This window comes from Tauraco erythrolophus, chromosome 2 (assembly GCF_009769465.1).
Source record: "Tauraco erythrolophus isolate bTauEry1 chromosome 2, bTauEry1.pri, whole genome shotgun sequence".
In the NCBI taxonomy this organism is placed as follows: domain Eukaryota; kingdom Metazoa; phylum Chordata; class Aves; order Musophagiformes; family Musophagidae; genus Tauraco; species Tauraco erythrolophus.
In genome coordinates this window covers 86,784,075-86,797,912 of record NC_141466.1, presented here as the reverse complement: position 1 = coordinate 86,797,912, position 13,838 = coordinate 86,784,075, and the positions used below count along the sequence as shown (strand labels likewise).

General features: G+C 40.3%; 1 protein-coding gene across 2 annotated transcripts in view; it reads left to right on the top strand.

Annotated features, from left to right (window-relative positions):
• PCNX2 (pecanex 2) overlaps positions 1-13,838 on the top strand; it is a 152,441-nt gene that overhangs the window by 66,701 nt on the left and 71,902 nt on the right. For both annotated transcript variants that reach the window (XM_086627478.1, XM_086627483.1), the window contains 4 exons: positions 776-885; positions 3,094-3,190; positions 10,076-10,168; positions 10,675-10,825. In XM_086627478.1, the coding sequence (XP_086483604.1) occupies positions 776-885; positions 3,094-3,190; positions 10,076-10,168; positions 10,675-10,825 (451 nt within the window). The remainder of the gene's footprint in view (positions 1-775; positions 886-3,093; positions 3,191-10,075; positions 10,169-10,674; positions 10,826-13,838) is intronic.

Genomic DNA, 13,838 nt, shown 5'->3' with positions numbered 1-13,838 from the left:
CTTCACAGCCAAAATTTGTGTCCTTTTGCAGCCAGGATTCGCAAGTGTGTCTTAGGATCCCTAATTTGTAGCTGAGGACTCCATAGATGAAGCTGGTCTTGAAAAGCGTTCCTTGAGCTTCATGTTCTCTCTTTTATTGTTTCTAGCCAATTTTAGCTGTTTAAGTCACCCAGAGATAGTTTCTTATCTTGGTTATGCCAAGAGTGTGCTGGAGAGCATGTAAATTGCCTCCTCTTTCCTTGCTCGGGGGTGTTATGTATGGTGGCGAGTGCTCTCCCTCCGCACTGTTAGCGTTCAGGCAGGGGCTGGATGTAACATACAAAGCAGCAGAAAGATTTCAGAGTGAGGTGCCAAAACTGTATCTCCACTGCATGATTTAGGTGACATTGGCGTTTGTTGCATGCAACCTGGCGGCAGGTCAAGTTTTAGAGTTTAGACAAATACAGTGCAGTTCATTTCGCTGGCACCTCGTTTTAATGACAATTTGCCTCTAGTGTTTCATTAAAGAGGAAAGAAGGCCTGCCTTTCATGTGGTTTCCTAGCTAATCGCTGATTACAGAGGAATTACATAATATGATCAAAAAACAGGCCTCTAATCACAGTCTTTTTCACAATAATAGACTTTGATATGAAAAAGGATTTTCAGTCTTTGGTAGATGGTGTACAAATTTAGATGTTGTGCATTTAACACTTAAGGTTTAGCCTACTTAAAAAGAAAAAAAAATTAAGTTCTGCATTCCTGACTTACACATACTTTGCTTTCTGTCCTGTTTAGGAACCCTGGGATGCACAACACATTCCAGCTCTGTTCTCTGCTTTCTGTGGTCTGATAGTTGCACTTTCTTATCACCTCAGCAGACAAAGCAGTGACCCATCTGTGCTGATGTAAGTTGCCTGCAAATGTTATTTATTGATTACTCTGTACAGCACACCACCAGAGTGAACCGCAGGGATTGTCTCCTGAAAGTGCTGTGGTGAGGTGGAAATTCCTCCCTGTGTCTGCCTGGTTGGTATCAGTGCTGTAAATAAATGAAGTGCTGCAGTCAGATTGCCAGTAAGGCTAGTGCTCTTTGAACAGTGCTATCCAAATTCTCTGAAGCAGATTTCACCCTCTGGGAAATTGTGTGCTTGCCACAATGGTGGATAGCAATTTAGTTGAAGGGGCTCTGAGGCTACTGCAGCTGCAGAACGTGCATTGGGCAGGACTGTGGCAAGGAGAAAAGACACTTGATGTGCTGGGAAGGTGGCTCAATTCCAGCTTTTGCTGAGAATCGCTGTCTGTATGCTATGCCTCTCTGTTTAAGATTAACTCCTTTTTCTGCTCTGACATGGTTGGCTAGAGGTAGCTGAGGAAAGTTTCCAAATTCCATTTCTTAATACACACTGCAAAGGAGATACAGGGAAGTCTCCAATGTTGTGATCTCCAGGTTGAGGTGACATGAGAGAGGCTCGTAGATCCATAGCTTGAGGGCAACAGACATGAGTTCTCCTGTGTGGAAACCATGCTGTATGGCTGTCGTGGGGGCTGTGGTGGTTGCCAAGCAGCTGGGCATCTACCTATATGGGTGTGGGGTCAATCAAGCAAGTGAGTTTTATGCAGCCGGTATCACCGTGCCATCTGGAATTCTGCTTCACAGACAGGTCAGTCTTATCCTAGAACGGTGCAGCAGACCTGTGAGGAAACCCATAGGTTCTCTCCTTTGACTAATGAGGTGTGTTGTGTGTGTCCTGAGGTGAGACTGTTGTATGAAGACTGCAGCAGGCATATGGTAAGTCAGGGTGATTGGATGCTATTCTGTGATGCAGGAGAGAGAGGGGAGAAGTGGAGGGCTTTTTAGGCCATTCAGGATTATAACTGAGGAGAGAAACTTGGGAAAAGGAGAATTCTGATGAGGAAGGAAAGGATATAGGGCATTAGTAGAAAATTGATATCCCAATGAATCTTCCTGAAGTGTTGAGAAATTCCTTCTTGACCATCTAGAAGATTCAGGGAATCTGATATTTATACATTACTAGGTTCTGATGTGGCAAAGCAATAAGAACTGCTTATATCTATTGCCATTAACTTTATCCAAAGCCTGCTGTGTCTGGCACTGATGTCACTTAGACCTGGATCAAGCTTTATGTAAGTGGTATGTAGTTCATTGACTGTTACAGTATGGAACCTGGGTGTGGAAGGAGGTGAAGCTGTATGCTGTGTTAGGGAGATTTGTTTAGCCTTGGAGTGAAACATACACAACAGGTAAATTGCAAATCAGCGTGGAAATGCGAGCTTTTTCAATTTTCAAGTAATTTAAATGTATTCTTCTCTCCCACTCTCCAGGAAGGACACACCAGTTCATTAACTTCTTTAATAAAACAGAAACATATCTTTCCTTAAAACTTCTGTTTTAAGGAAGTAATCTTTAACCATTAAATCCATGTCAACTTTTAAATCTAGCTACTAATTTCATAACATTCTTAATCAAATCTTAAGCAGCTGAAATGGTTGTTAAGTGTCTTAGTGTTAAGAGTATGTGTACAGCAACATCAAATGTTTATTGTGCAATCATTATAAAATGTATAATCTTTTAAAAAAGAGGTTTAAGGTTTTTTTTTTAAACAGCTCTGAACTGAATTAAAAGAAGTTAAGGAGATTGGAGGCAGTATCTAAGGGATCGCCTGTGGCATAAACTTCAAGATGGAGGAGGAGGTAGCACATAAATCTTGAACTGAGGATTAATATACAATTTGTACAGAAATAGCTTCTTTAGCCTTTCTAATGTGGGTCTAAACAGCTTCCACACTGGTTTCAGCTTAGTGGAAACATTAATACAGGGCATGAACAGAACAGTACCCTCTCTGCTCATTCCACTATGTGACTGAGTCACATTGGTTGGACTGCTCAGACTCCTTAACATTTTGACCAGGAAGTTCTACCTGGATTACAAGTAGAGCTGGTTTGTGTCAATCTCCAGCTATACAGAGATAACATAGTGACTGCATACATAAAGGAAATCTGAGGCTGTTCCTCCTTCTCTGTCCCCCAGGAATATTCATATATTAGATGTGTTTAGAAGTACCCTAACTAGGATTTTTTTTTTTTTTCAACAGGTCCCTTATTCAGTGCAAGTATGTCCCTCACTTTTTACGTCAACAATTTGAAGATTCATCAGCAGATCCACTCCCAGAAAAGATGAGAGAATCAGTGGTAAGACCTTTTCTTTCATTACTTTCTGTTCAAAGTGCATGCTCTCATCCATTTTCCCCACTGAGGAACCTCTTAAATATTCTCATTTAAACATTTATAAAATTTAAATTTTATAAATTTAATATAATAATTTTATGAAATTTAAATTTAAAGATTAAAATATTTAAATTACTAAAAGCCCAGAAAATGGGAGGATATATATCCTGTTGCTTTAAATCCGCAGATGGGAACTGAGAGAAGTTCTTCTAGATCTTTTTTCCATTGAGGCTGGAAGGGAGAAGGGGAACATTGCAATTTTCCTTTCTGAAGGGTTCCTTTGACGGACTTGACAACATTGATTCCTTAATAGAGTTGATGGGAAATGTGCTCTTAGAGCTCGGGTAATGGGGCATCTCATCCTGGCCCGGGTTCTGTGCGTACAGTTTACAGCCTGACACCCTGGTGTGTACAAGGTAGGCTGGGTTGTTCAACAAGCATTCAAAAAGGTGAGCAGTCCTGCCAAACTCCCTGCCTGTATTGGAGTGGGACAGGATTTGGTCCACAGAATTGAGCGTGTTTAAAACAGCATTCTTTTTCTAGGGCTAGGAGTTGACCTGGTTTTCAGGAATGCCTTTTTCTGTGCCAGGAATTACTCTTGACTGTATGCCTCTGTCCCAGGCCAGGTAGAGCACAGATCAGACTTGGCACCTAGTGATGGAAGAAGCATGTGAAACATGACTAGTATGAGAGAGGGAGGTACATGCCTGGTGCCAAGCACTGCTATCATCCTCTCTTCTTTGCTTTGCAGGCTGTTTATTTCCTGCTGTCTGACACGTAGCTCTAAGTTTGTGTCAGCTTATTTCCCACTTTGATTTGAACATCCAAAGTGACCCATCTTCCTTGTTGTGTCTATTTAAAAAAAACCCACAACTCACTAACTGTTACCCAGGGGAGGCTGATCTTATAATGAGTTCATGTGGGGAGATGGTCAAGTTTCCAGAAGCACTAAGGAGTGTTTGACACTTCTTGTAATCTTGAACTGTCCTGCTTCCTGGCTGTAAGACAGCACTTCCTCCTGACCACATCCCTAATGCCTGCTGAGCGTTTGCAATCTAGGCAATTATTCCTAAATTCCTGAATGCTTGCGGAAGTAAGGAGCATCCAGAGAGTGCCTGGAAGACAGACTGCCTTTTATTTTGACCTGTAGACATGACCCGAGAGTCCATAGTGCCTAGTGGTACAGGTGACTAGTGCAGTAGCTGACCTGGCCTCCAGATGTCCTTTCAAAGGGATGCCCCTCTTCTGTACATCTTGAATCATTCGTTGGCCATTTTATAAGGTGTTACACAGCGTACATACCCACGTGAGTTGATTCCACGCTACCAATGTTTTCTACTTTTCTTTGCTAAGCTGCCGCTTAGATGGGTATTTTCTACCATGTATAATGTTAATTTAAACTGCTCACTCTAATCAGGCCCACATAGTCTTAAGTGATACGTCTATTTCTTGTTGCTTGTATTAAGCTACAGTTTCTTGCAAACTAAACTGTTTGCCACAGAGTCACACTGCAATATGAATGTCCAGCTAGGAAAAAAGTAAAAAATAAAAGTATTTATGTTAAAGTTTTGCTATATTCTGTGATATTTCTGGTGTGTAGGTTATTGCCACTGTTCATTTTCAGTCTGTTTTTGCACATGGGCACTGTATGGTAGATGTAATGGAAAGCTTCTCTATCCCCTGTATTTGTATCCCACTTGCATCTTTTGCTGACAGTGCCCTTTTGGGAACAGTACTGAGTCTGATCTCATCTGTTCTCCAGATGGACCCTTGCCAGGGGACTGAAGCAGTTACTGCAACTGTCTACTTAACTGGTTTCTTTTCACAGTGCAAAGCGAAACCTTGAGCAAGGCTTCAATATACTGAAAACAAAACAAAAGAATGAACAAATTTGCATCTAAGATCATAGAATCATAGAATAGTTTGGGTTGGAAGGGAACTTAAAGATCATCTAGTTCCAACCCCCCTGCCATGGGCAGGGACACCTTCCGCTCGATCAGGTTGCTCAAAGCCTCATCCAACCTGGCCTTGAACGCTTCCAGGGATGGGGCATCCACAACTGCTCTGAGCAACCTGTTCCAGTGCCTCACCACCCTCAGAGGAAAGATCCTGGCTGTATTTTTGAAATGGAGTCATGTTGCAGACTCTCGACCTATTTTTGCATCAGCAATGGGAAGAGGGATTTGATGTTTTATACTAATAGTTACTATGTGGTTCAACCGCACTTGGGCCTTTGAGCTGCTGGGGCGGAAAATGCAGAAGCGCAGAGACAACTGTGGTGGGACTGGTCCAGACGTATGACTTAGTTCTTCTCTTTGCTGTGTCTCATTCCTGTCATGTTTTGCCAGTGTTTTTTTTGCGTTTAATTAAGTGGGATTCCTGGCACCTTTTACTTTCCAGAATGTACCTGGTTTTGGGGATTGGCACTTTTCTGTACATTTGATGCTCCATGCTGCTGCTTTTAGACAGAGGCTGTTTTCCTTCGGTGTTGCTGGAGCTTGTGAGTTCTTTGTGTTATTTTTTTTTTCCTCTGTCCAGGCTTCTCTCAGAGTATATAAAAACTGTAAGCAAATTTGTTTGCTTACAATGTCAATTAGCAGTGCTAATTCTTCCACACTGGGAGATCTCTTGAAGAAAGAGAGGGCAATTTTCTAATTAATGCAGGCACTTTGTCTAACCCCTGTGTTATCTGGTACCTCTGTCTCAATTAAACACTAACCAGTTTGCCAGGAGACTCCCGCTGCTGTCTCACAGTGCAGTGCTAATAGAGCAAGTAGGGAAGAACTGCGGCAGGAGAACTCAAGTTTGAGGAGCACAATCAAGCTAGAGTCTCTTGCTGTTGCTGAAGCAGGTGAGCATCATGTTTAGGATGTAGAACTCAGTTGACTCTTTAAAGCCAATTTTAAATAGCTTCCAGAATTTCTGCAAGAGGATCTTCAAACAGTTCAGAAACTAGGTGAAACAATGTGTCAGTCTTTGAAGGAAATTTCATGGTGGTGGTTAATTTTTTCCTCTTAGTGTTCCTCTGTGAGGAGAGTATTCCTTAACCCATTGTCAGTGGTAAGAGATGGCAGGATGCGACCATAACAGCCAGCCTTGCCCTGGCCTATACAGGCATATGGTCTACATAACATGCCATCTAAATAAGACTCATTTTAATGAGAAATCCTGAGGCGTGCAGAACCAAATCACCTCCTCAAGGAGCTGAAAGCAAACAAGGTTAATATTGAAAATTAATGTGTTGTATTCTGTAGTGGCTGTGCATTAATGTTAGGAATAATAAATACAGCATCTCTAATGTTTAGTTACATGACCTTTACTATTTTCCTTTGCTTGAATAGCTGTGTAAGAATTGCCAGCTTTGGAAGCCTGAATTATAAAGCAGCTGTGATGGATAATTGACCATTCAACTCTGAGAATGGAGCTTCCTACCATTATAATTAATTTCTATAGGCATCCACATGGCTGATTACTAGATTAACCAGTGGCCTGAGGGTGCTAATGTGTTACATTCAAACTCAGCTTCCTTCCTGGCCTTTAATACAAACATTTAGATAGCTAGTAAAAGGATTTGTACAAAGCTCCAAAAGCATAATTGAAAATAATAATAAGAATAATAAAAAAGCTCCACTATAGTATGTTCTGCTTGTAAAATCTCTGAGGCATCAAATGTAGCGATGTCAATTGGGATTTCTTTTTTTCCTTGAGTGTAAAATGGAGAAAAAAAGAACACCTACTTTTAGCCCAAACTATAACAGTGATTACCTCTCACTGCAGAGATTTTAACTGTGATCAGAGTTTAACTTTTCCACGTTGGACCAATTGCAATGAAGGACTCAAGCATCACATCGTAGGGCTGTTCAACATTCAATTCATAAATACCTGGCCTTGAGAATGGAATCCAAAATTCTACTTTAGGCAATTGGGTCTAAATGCAGGACGAGGAACAGAGTTGTGTCCAAGGTAGGCAAGTGCTTTGTAGGAGCTACTTGCCTTCAGCGGGAAGGGTGGAAGCTGCAGATCCACCCACAGCAGCCTGTAGGTTGATGCCCAAGGGTTTTTCCTGGAAGGTGGCTCAGAATCCTCCTCAGCCATGGAGATAACTGCCCAGGGTCAGCTGTTTCCTGGGGAAACAAAAGCTGAAAAAAAAAAAAAACCAACCATGAAACAAAAGCAACTACGGATCAGCTTTGTGTTAGAAGGAAAAAAACCCTGAATTTTGTGACAAGTCTTGGAAGTGTCTGCCACATCAAGAAGGAGCCCCTGTGGGGATTGTTGTGCAAGTCAGCAGCTGAGCAGTATGTTTACATTTCGAAGCGGTTCTGTGTAAGGGCAAGCCTGGGCATATATGATACTTTAAACTTTAGATGTTGCCAGAGTCAGAATGCAATTGTCAAATTTGGGTTTAAATACCTGAATAATAATCACTACTTTAAAAACATAGGCCTTTTCTTGTATGGGATTGTTAGTGTCAAAAGCAGGGAGAGTACCCTGAAAAGCACACTTGCAAACTCAAAGATGGGAAATAACAGTCCTGTGCAATATAATCTGTGTAATACATTCTCTTTTGAATGTGATCTTTTGAAAAGATTCTCTTTGGTGACCTGGCACAGAATGGGGAGTTAGGATGCCGCCTGTCCCCAGAATGTCCATTATTATCACCTCTGCTGGTTTTACAGCTAAATTCTTAATATTTGATGTAGTTCTTAAAACGGCAGCTTCTTCAATCACCTGATTGTGAGATAAATAAGTCATTTTAATAGTAACACTTTCTGGTTGTACAGAAGAGCTTGAAAATATGATTGGAGTGTGGTTTCGTTCTTATGAGCTTGTTTTGGATTATTGAGTAGTTGGATTCAGCTGTGCAGAAAATGATACTTGATCAAGACTTTTCATAATATGTATTCACAAAGAGGCTGAAATAGTGCCATATAATTCTGGCACTGCTTAATTTTCTCAGGTGCTGAATTTTACAAGCTAAATACTGCTGTTTTACATAGATTTTTGTATGCAACATCTTTAAAAAAAAATTTTGAAAGGTCAAAAAAAACCCACCTCCATTACATGCATTGGTAATAATTCCTTTATCCAGCTTTGTCAGGGTTTCGGCCACAATTTTTCAGTACTGCTCCACATACTAAAACCACTTGAGTTAGAGATGGAAACACAACTTGCTGGTGAGAGAAGGTCTGAACCAGACGGAGAGGACCTGGGGAGACAGGCAGGGATCAAAGGTTTGTTCAGGGAAGAGAAGACCTTTCCTGTAAGATTCCTCGTCGTGGTTCTCCTGTTGCATACGATGATGGAGAAGCAAGGAGCAAGGCCAGCAGGGCTGTTTTGAAAAGATGGTTGGGAAGATTTAGGAAGACCTAAGTGCTCCTGCACCATCCCACCTGTAATCCATGTGAAGTCCAGGGCTATCTGGAGAGGGCACAGCTCTTGGAGGGGAGGGAGGGCTGTTCTTTTGGAGCTACATGCTCCTGAGCAGCCTGGGAAAGGGAAGCATGGTGACGATGGCTTAAGAATTCAGCTCAACTGAATTGGAGTTTCCTGGGACAAAGCGAAAGTACTTCTTGAGCCTGAAGGCTTTTTAGTCCTGCTGAATTTCAAAGGCTTGCTGCAGTAAGTGGAAGTGCTGATGCTTGTGACCTTTTACTAAGAAGCATCTTTCATAACAGGGAATCGTAGGCAGCCTAAATATAGTGGTTGCTACCAGCTTTCGCTGTAATTCGCAGCCCTTCTGTTGTTCACTTGTACTGCTTGCTTTCTTTTTCTCTCTCTTATTTGTAGGCTTGCTATCTCATCCTTATTTTAGTTTTCTTTCTTTTTCCCTGATGAGATACATGAAGACTATCGAGATTGCAGCACCAGGATATCGGATGAGCTTCTAATTCTAACAAAAGTGTTGCATTTCACATGTTGTTTCTGGATGTCTTTTAATTAAAGCATGTCAGTTTCTAAACCAAGAGCTACAAATAGTTACTCATTTGATAGTTTAACAGAAGTATTGAGTGCTGAACTTAAATGCCCCTCTCATAAATCTAAGACAAGATTTTTCATTTACTCACAAAGACGTTTGGGTGACCTCTGAAGTACAATTCAAAAGATCGTGCAGCTCACAAGCTATCTTGTTTATTTGTTTACTGAGAATGACATTTTAATCACAAGAAAAACGGGCTGGAAAGACAGGGATATTTTCCAATCTTTAGAAACAAAATTGCTCCTACCCTAGTTATAGATCTTTATGTAAAGGCACCTGTGTCCTTTCATTATCATTCAGTGACACTAGAGGAACGCCTTGCCTGAAATCCATAAAATCTTGCTGAAATTTGGCTTCCAATACAGAAAGTCGGAGAATGTGACATGTCAGTTTAGAATATAATAAATGTATTAACTTCATGTCTCTGAAGGCATTTCAGAAAAGTGTGAGTCATTTGAGTAATGCAAGAGAAAGTGAATCTGAAAAAATCTTAATGCTTGCAAATAAGAAATTGAACCAGAATTTTGATTCCCAAAAATAAAAAAGTCATAATTTAAGAGTTATATTCCTTAAACAGAATCAGACTCAGTATGAAAATGTATTGCTTTCATTTCTTCAATCTTAAAACTGCATTTATTTAAAAATATAATTTAAAATTAGACATGGTACATTTAAATGAGATTACTTTGACAAACCTAGAATGTGAAGAAGTGATTTCCCAAAGCAGAGTGGAGAATTTACTTTTGTATCAGGGAGCTCCGATTAGCCTTATCACAATGCAGACTGCCAGTAATTGAGAATAAGAGTCATCTACTTTGGTTAAAGTAGTATTGGCTTGCTAATTTTGTATAAAATAATTATTTTCACAGAAAGAAATCTTGAAATCGGATCTCATTGTCTGCACAGCGGCTGCTGTTCTGTCATTTGCTGTCAGTGCCAGTACTGTGTTTCTATCATTAAGGGTGTGTATCTCCTTCCCCCCCCCCCCCTTTTTTCCTCCTAAGGTACTATCTCTTCTATGCTAAACCACAGGGTGCTTTAACTGGAAAGAATAGAGATCATGACAAGAGAAGTTAGTAAAAATGTATTTACTGGTCATGATAACATTTTGGTTTTTTAAGTGCAAGGCAGTTAGTTTATGGATATTTGTATTAATGTAAGTGTTACTTGTTTGACATCTCTTTCCTTAAACCTCTGCATATCCACAACTCTCTTATGATGTGGAACCTGGGGGACATAATGAATAAGCCTGATCACTTGCTTTTTCCCCCATTTAGGGAGGAAAATGCAAACATGCACAAAATACGTATTTCAAAATCCATATCCACTTGTAGAGTCAGAGTTTGAACATAGGAATAAAAATTCATTGCACAAAAATGCAATTATAGGAACTGTTAAAAAATAATTTTATGTAAAAATGTTATTTGCAAATTATAACCATGTTTCATTTTTTTCTCTTTTGGCTCAGCCATTTCTCAGCATTGTCTTATTTGCTTTAGCATGGACAGTGGGATTCGTAACACATTACATACTTCCTCAGCTTCGCAAGCATCACCCCTGGCTGTGGATCTCCCATCCCATACTTAAAAGCAAAGAGCACCAGCAACGGGAAGTAAGAGGTTTGTAATAAAGTCTTTTCTGAGCAATGGATGTAATGACTTGCAGCTTGTCTTGGTCTTAAAAAAAAAAAAATAAATAAAATCCAGAAGGAACAGAGCGGAGAGAATAAATTATGCTTTCCATTTCTCTCTTTTGAATAGCATGCATAGCCTATCACTTCCATTTTTTTCCCCCAATGACCAGCAAATCTGAGAACCTGTGGAAGCCACCTCCAGAGACTGCTGCATAGAAGGGCTGAGGCTGGGCAGGCCCCTTGCCTAGTTCAACACCCCTGCTTAGAGGCAGGTCGGCTAGAGCAGGTTGCTCAGGGCTGTGTCCAGTTTTGAATATCTTCAAGCACGGAGACTCCACAGTGTTTCTGGACAACCCGTTCTAGCATTCTATTCATTATGATAAGAAAGGTTGTTTTGTTTTGTTTTTCTTATGTTGAAATGGAATTTCATTTTGTGCCCGTTTGCTTTTTGTCTTGATCAACTTCACCCTCCCCTTCAGGTATTCACACACAGAAAATGCCCCTAATCAGGCATTAATAAGATGCCTCCTGAGCCTTTTCTTCACAAGGCTAAGTAATCCCGGCTCTTTCAGCCTCTCTTCCTATGTCAAATGCTCCTGTCCCTTAATCATCTTACTAGCCCTAAGTGGCCTTTCATGAGTCATCGTCTGATCTGCTTTTGTTTTTACATTACAGTACTGTTACTTGCTGTGTTGCTTGGTATGTTATAATTCATGCTTGATACATTGACATTTTGTATAATTTAAAAACTTAAATGATTGATGAAATTGAGGCAGAATTTTTTCTGCTTTCTGGCATATAACTATATATCATTTGAACAGCATGGATAGTGCAACTTAGAGTTCTAATTTCCATCATAACACTTTTAGAGAAACATTAAAATTGAAAGGAACTGTGAAATTTTCTTGAAGATTTGTTCTTGCTAATGTCTGCTGGATTCAGTGTAGTGCCCTGATACATGCAAGAATCGGTAAATATTTTAGTATGTCGAGGTCTGATTTGCTGTTCTGATACAGTTATTTCTGCAAGCAGACAGTGTACTTTGATAAGCACAACTTCCCCTCCCTGCACCACCCCCCTCTCTGGCTCTCATCTTGCCTTTGCTACCAGCCAAAAGCTTGCTTGTCACTTCTTGATGGATCCTGTCTTAATCATTCTCAATATATGTTCCTGAGGTGTTTGAAGACAGCATTGTCAGAACACAGTCTGCTGAGGGACTTCAGTCTGTTCTTCAACTAGACAACAAAAGAGTTCAGATCACTCTGCAAAACCATGCATTAAGGATTTAAATCTTTTTTTAAAAAAAAAAAAAAAAATCATGTCTTTCAAAATGATTACTTTCCAAACAAGGCTTGGGTATGAAAGAAGTACCCAAGAGACTTGATTGAAGGTTGCCTTTTAACTTTGACTGCAATACGCCAAGCTAAGTGTAGTAGAAATATAAAAGGATCATGCCCAACTGAAAACATTGTTCATTGCTTCCTCTCCCTGATAATAAATAATCCTGATGAATACTCAAGTTTTATTGTTTGTTACATCACTTAATCACAAAAGACTACAGTAGGATTTCTTTCCCTTGTCCTGACTAAGTCTGTCTTCATTTGTCAGAAAACATTGTTTTCCTGAACGCGATGACTCGGCTTTTGAAAAGGTTGAGGGTAGAGATCTGCCAGACTGATCTCCACAGATGGGTTTCCTTCTGCTTTGAGATCAGCTGCATTTCCCATGCTACCTGCTGCGGGCAACAGGCTTTTTGCCTTCTTTTGCAGTCCTCATTTTATATGTGGTCCATTTTTGCAACGTGAGGCTTAAGTATTATTGCGATGTATCTGGTGTTGTGTGTTAGAAAACAAGAGGGGAAAAAAAAAGTTACGTATTTCAGTCCCTTAGGCTGCTGCAGAGGCTTTTTATCATGTTCTGAGATGAGACAGGCTGAGGAAAAGGTTGTGTAATCCCTTTGATAGATATGTCTGACAGGCTGTCTTCCTTCTTTTACCTTGTAAGAAAAATGTAGAAGCTGAACTTAGAGGTTCCTTGTTAGTATAGAAAGAAAAGCTTTGAAAAGGACAGTATCCTGTAGTTGTCAGGCATGGGGAACGAAAACATAAATACACCAAACAAGATGTCTGTGAGGAGCTTTTACTGCATAGAATTTCATTTTCAGCTTCCTAATTTTTGACGAGTGTAGTGCTATGGGGAGATGAATGGTTGCTTGCAATTAGACCAGCAGCTGGTAATGGTAATTCCACAAGTTTATTCCTGGCTTTGTTTCATAGACTCCAGTTGAGCTGTTCAAACTTTCAGGCCTTCCGCAGAATAGCAATTATCAGATCAGTTCTCATGATGCCCCTGTGAGATAACTCATTTATTACATGTCATTGTTTCACCTGACTGCAGGAAGAAAGGCTGAGGTGAAGATGTGTGAGCTTATTATACGATAGATGTGTAGAAAGCAGTGCAGGACTGAGTGAGAAAGAAACTCTGAAACATGAGAGACTATTTTTTTCTTCTCCTTCCTTCCCACCACTGCTTTTATACCCCACAGATTCATGTAAGCCATTTTCAAGTCATTAACATCTTTCCCTGAGCCCCCTCTGAATGTGAGCTGTTTTTTTTCTGTCTGCATTGTCTGCACACATCTCTGTTCCTGCAGCTACCTTCTTTTTGGTCTACTTGATACGCACATCTCTTTATTCAAGCTTGAGTTCTTACAGAGCTCAGCTTTGGGCAGCTGGATTAAGTTCTTGAGTGGAGCTCTGAGAGCAATTTGTAGTTCAGGAGGAGGAGAGAGGAATGGAGAATAACAGCTAGGTTCCAAAATGGAAATTTCACTGCATGTATGAACGATTAGGAAGTTGCCTTTAGGTGATAAGAGGAGGAAATATTTTTACCTTATAACAAGAAACAGAAGTTGATCATGTTTTCTGAAGGTAGATTTTTTGAAAGAGCATTGCCTTATCTTAAGATACTGGCGAAGTATGACTTAAAGCTAATTTGGA